The sequence below is a fragment of the Geospiza fortis genome, unplaced genomic scaffold (assembly GCF_000277835.1).
Source record: "Geospiza fortis unplaced genomic scaffold, GeoFor_1.0 scaffold1, whole genome shotgun sequence".
NCBI lineage: Eukaryota > Metazoa > Chordata > Aves > Passeriformes > Thraupidae > Geospiza > Geospiza fortis.
Genome location: NW_005054320.1, coordinates 8,281,922 through 8,286,235, shown reverse-complemented (window position 1 = coordinate 8,286,235; position 4,314 = coordinate 8,281,922). Strand labels below are relative to the sequence as shown.

At 49.7% G+C, this 4,314-nt stretch overlaps 1 protein-coding gene across 1 annotated transcript in view; it reads right to left on the bottom strand.

Moving 5' to 3' along the window:
* Positions 1–1,636, bottom strand: part of CLSTN3 (calsyntenin 3) — a 12,480-nt gene extending 10,844 nt beyond the window's left edge. The window contains exons 1-2 of the mRNA XM_005420613.3: positions 1,493–1,636; positions 323–518 (exon numbers count right to left, since the gene is read on the bottom strand). Of these exons, the coding sequence (XP_005420670.1) occupies positions 323–518; positions 1,493–1,568 (272 nt within the window). The 5' untranslated portion in view covers positions 1,569–1,636. The remainder of the gene's footprint in view (positions 1–322; positions 519–1,492) is intronic.
* Between the last annotated feature and the right edge of the window lie 2,678 nt (positions 1,637–4,314).

Below are 4,314 nucleotides of genomic sequence, written 5' to 3'. Positions count from 1 at the left end.
GAATGCCATCACACAGGTGCTTGGACAATGGTTTCCAAGCACTCAGAAAGAGCCAAAGTAATAATAATGCAATCTGGACCTCCTACCAATATGCAGCAATGTAAAACACCACTTTTAGAAGCTGCTGTCAAACAGCCCTCCTTTCTGTATTCATCATGTGACAGTCAGTGAACATTTCTCTTTGGGTCTTCTCACCATGTTGAGTTACAATGTCATGGCTAGAGAAAAATACTTCTGGCTAAAGGAGGTGTTTCCACAGCAACTTTGCATTTTTGTCACGGATCACATTTTGTAGCATATAGCAATGTCTGCATGAACTTACTTGTGTGATTTTTTGGTATTTGCTCCATCAGGTCCCTCTCCACAGTCATAGGCCTGGATGGTAAATGTGTGCTCCTTGTGTGCTTCACAATCCACTGGTTCCTTGGCCCGGATCAGCCCCTCTCCTGTAGCTTTGTCCAGGATCACAGCTTCAAAAGGTACCCCTGACCCGTGGATCCTGAAGCCACAGATTTCACCTGGTACACACAAAAACAGAGAGAAAGGGGAGAAAGAAAAGGACTGAGGAGAGCACATTACATCCCTTTCTTTCCCTTCCCATATTTTCTTCCTTTCTAACTTACATTTTCTGTTCTCTCCCATTATCATCCTTCATTTTGAGCATTTTTTGGCTCCCTAGGATTTCCCCCTGCTATCCCTTACAGCCATCAATGGTGCAGATTGCCATCTACTGGAGAATACTCCCACAGCAAGGAGTCCTGGACAGCATGAGGAAAGATTGAAGGTTACAAGGCTCAAGCTACATTTATTAGTGCTACACAGTCCTGAGGGAGCCCCTTATTTCTCCTCTGCATCCCTCAGGGAGGCAAAACAGGCCATACACTGCAGATAGCCAGAGCATGAAGATCCATGATGTCTCATCCACCCACACGCGCAGGATGCGCAGAGTACCGCAGGGAACTGTAGATAGGGTCACCTAAACCCTAAAATTCAGCTCCCAGGGACCACATTTACTCTCCCAAAGCTGAGGAGGAACATGTGAGGAAACCCCAGGCGTGGCCTAAGCAAGCACTAGGAATACAAGCACTGAGAGCCTGGACTGTTGTTCAGGGATCTGTGCTCACTGCGAGGGGATGTAGCACTGCCAAGGAAGGGTGCCCTACCAGCTTTCTCCAGGGCTCACAGACTCAGCACTGTGCATGTGATCTTTGGAAATAGCAGAACTGCGTCAAAAAGTAGCTGGCTCCACCCTCAGTTCCTCTCCCTAAGGAAACAGCTCACAGCATCCTAAATCAAGCTGCGCCCAAATTGCCTCCAGACTTCACTAGGGACCTCCTCCGGAACAAGGTTTGGAGGTGACTGTTTCCTGAAGAGGAGCAGGATCCAGTATAGGGATGAATGTCACTGTGTCCCTGGCTCTCCATAGGTGTGTCCCTGCCTCTCCATAGGTGTGTCCCTGCCTTGGACCTTGCCAGAGCTGCTCCCCACCTACCTGCATAGCGCAGTGGGGCATCCTTGTCCAGAGCAAACAGCGGCGGGTTGAGCAGGACGGTGTTGTCATTCTCCATGACGATGCCCTGATACTCGGCTTCAATCCATGGTTTGTGCTTGTTTGCTGAGGCAGATTTGGGGGAAGGGATTGGAGGACAGGAATGTATTAGCCACCAACTGCAGATTCAGTAGGAAAAGAGAAGAATTTCACTCCCTGGCAAGTAACAACCACCTTCTTCTCTAGAAATAAAGACATCTAAAATAGGCTAGAAGAAAAAAGTTATCTTTATTTAGTTCTACTCATGGGAGACCTCTTCAGAAACAATGTGTTCCTTGTGTCCTCATGAACATCTTATTAGAAATAGGCGGACAGACACCTGGGTGCCCAGAAAAGCTGGAGCAGCTAAAAAAAAAGTTAACTCAAGAGGCAGAAGCAACCTCAGCCTGGAGACAGATTCCAAATACTAAATTCTTTAGCTCAATGAAGCCATAATGGAAGGACCCAGCCTACATCTTCCCTCAGGGCACCCCCAGGGGACAATGAAGCCATTATCACTTCTGCCTTGCCCCTTCTAGACTAAGGCCCAGGACATACACAGACATGCCCAGGTACACCTTCAGTCAGCCATCCTATGCACATAACAACGTATTCTGAAAGCCCCTTGGTCTTTCCTTCCCCACTCCATGGTGAGCGCCATATTCCTTTGGGCCCTCCTTGCTAATCCTGTTGGCTGGAGCCCAGCCAGGCTTGGCATGGAGGCAGCAGCCAGCAGGAGGCTCTGAAAAATGTCACAGGCCCAGAAATAGCAAATTAATCTTTATCACACAGGCTCAGAGGCAGGGAAAGGGAGAAATAAAGGGGTGGGGGGAGGGAATGGGAGGGGATGGGAGGGGAGAGAGGAAAAAAAATCATTACAAATTACAAACCCCTCCCCCATGCCCACTCCCTGCCAAATGGGCCTCAGAGATTATATTACATGGCCTAGTTACAACCCCCATTCCCAGATAATCCCCCACTCTCCCACCCCCTGGAGACCAAGATTTATTACAACCCAGCAACACTTTGAGCACAGCATGGCTCAGAGCTGGTGGGGAGTAGGATACAGAGCCATTCCCCTCAAGGGCACTACTTCCAATATGTTGAATCCATCCTCTGCAGCACAGTGTCCTCTGAAAGGCCATACTGGCATGGCCTCATGTGTTGGCTCAAAAGGGGCAGCATCCTGTGCAATGCAACCAAGCACTTGTGCATTGCGGGGCCAGGAGGGGAGGCCAGGGGTGGCTGGGGGGCCAGCAGGCAGGGTGACAGGTCAGCAAGGGGATGTCCCAGCAGGGCAGAGCGGGCAGATCCAGCCTGGAGTGGCAGCGAAGAGCGTGGGTTGGCACTTCTCCACCAGCATATCGACTGAGATTATAAAGCATTGCGTAGGAAATCCAGAGCAATATCCATCCTGCTCAGTATGCAGGTGGAATCCTCCCTGTGTGCAAGTGCCCACGGCTCCCCCTGCCCGCCCATTGTCCCCACCGGCTTCCATTCTGCTCCGGCTCTATCCATGCGCCACACCACCGAGGTGAGGATCCAGAGCTATAAACGCCAAATGTGCCCTGTTGCTGGGGTAACAAGCTGATGGTACAGAGATAAATCCTTTGCTGCATCCACCTGCAACTTGGGGATCACCAATCTGATTTCTCAGGAAATGAGTTGTTGGAGAATAGAAAAACATTTTAGGAATATTTTTAGGATACAGACTCCTACCAGGATACAGACTCCTACCAGCTTCAAGAAAGCTCCCGTCAATCTAATATAATTTGTCAAAGGTGGGTAGGTGTTTCCGAGTGCAAATTCACAAAGGAGAGGGAGAATCCAGAGCGTGAGGGGCCTTTCATTGCCACCGAGCCCCATGGAAGCAAAGCAGAACAAATAAATGCCCCTGCCAATGTCAGGGTGCACACAGCTCTGCAGCGCACCCGCCCCATAGCCCTGAGTCTTCCAAGGCACGGAAAGCACCCTAAGGTGTCACATTCCCCGATGAACCTAGAGTCCCTCAAATGTTTACAGATTTTCCCACCCTGTCAGATTACCAACACGCTGACTGCCCTCGGATGAATCTCTCAGGCTTGTCTCTACCAGAAACCTACACCTTTCTCCATCACTCTGTGCGCTCAAAGAACATCTGCATTCAGAAGGTTACAGCTGTAGCGCTGGGGTGGTTTGGGGGTCTTTCATCTTTATCATATGAAATACATAAAATCGACCTGCATCGTTAACGCATAACTATGCATAAACAGTTCCTATTGACAGATTGTAGATGGATGAACTAGGACTGGAAGATGGAGCTGGGGAATGTGTTTTATGAACTGCAGGGGTCTGTGGAGAAACAACATATTCTCTCTCAGCATGCTAGGGAAGGGATGGGAATCTAAATCCACCCAGCGATAACTAAACAAAAGCAAGACAAGTGGGTGGAAAAGGGGAAAATGCAAGGGGAGCGCCAGGAGACGAAAGAATGGAGAAAAAAGCGGTGGTAGGATGACAGATGGACAAAGTAGAGAATGGAGATGGGATGGCATGAGAGCGCCCGAAGGTTCTCTCTCAGCATGCTAGGGAAGGGATGGGAATCTAAATCCACCCAGCGATAACTAAACAAAAGCAAGACAAGTGGGTGGAAAAGGGGAAAATGCAAGGGGAGCGCCAGGAGACGAAAGAATGGAGAAAAAAGCGGTGGTAGGATGACAGATGGACAAAGTAGAGAATGGAGATGGGATGGCATGAGAGCGCCCGAAGGGGCGAAGAAAGCCGGGGCCGCCGGGGACCGCAAAGAT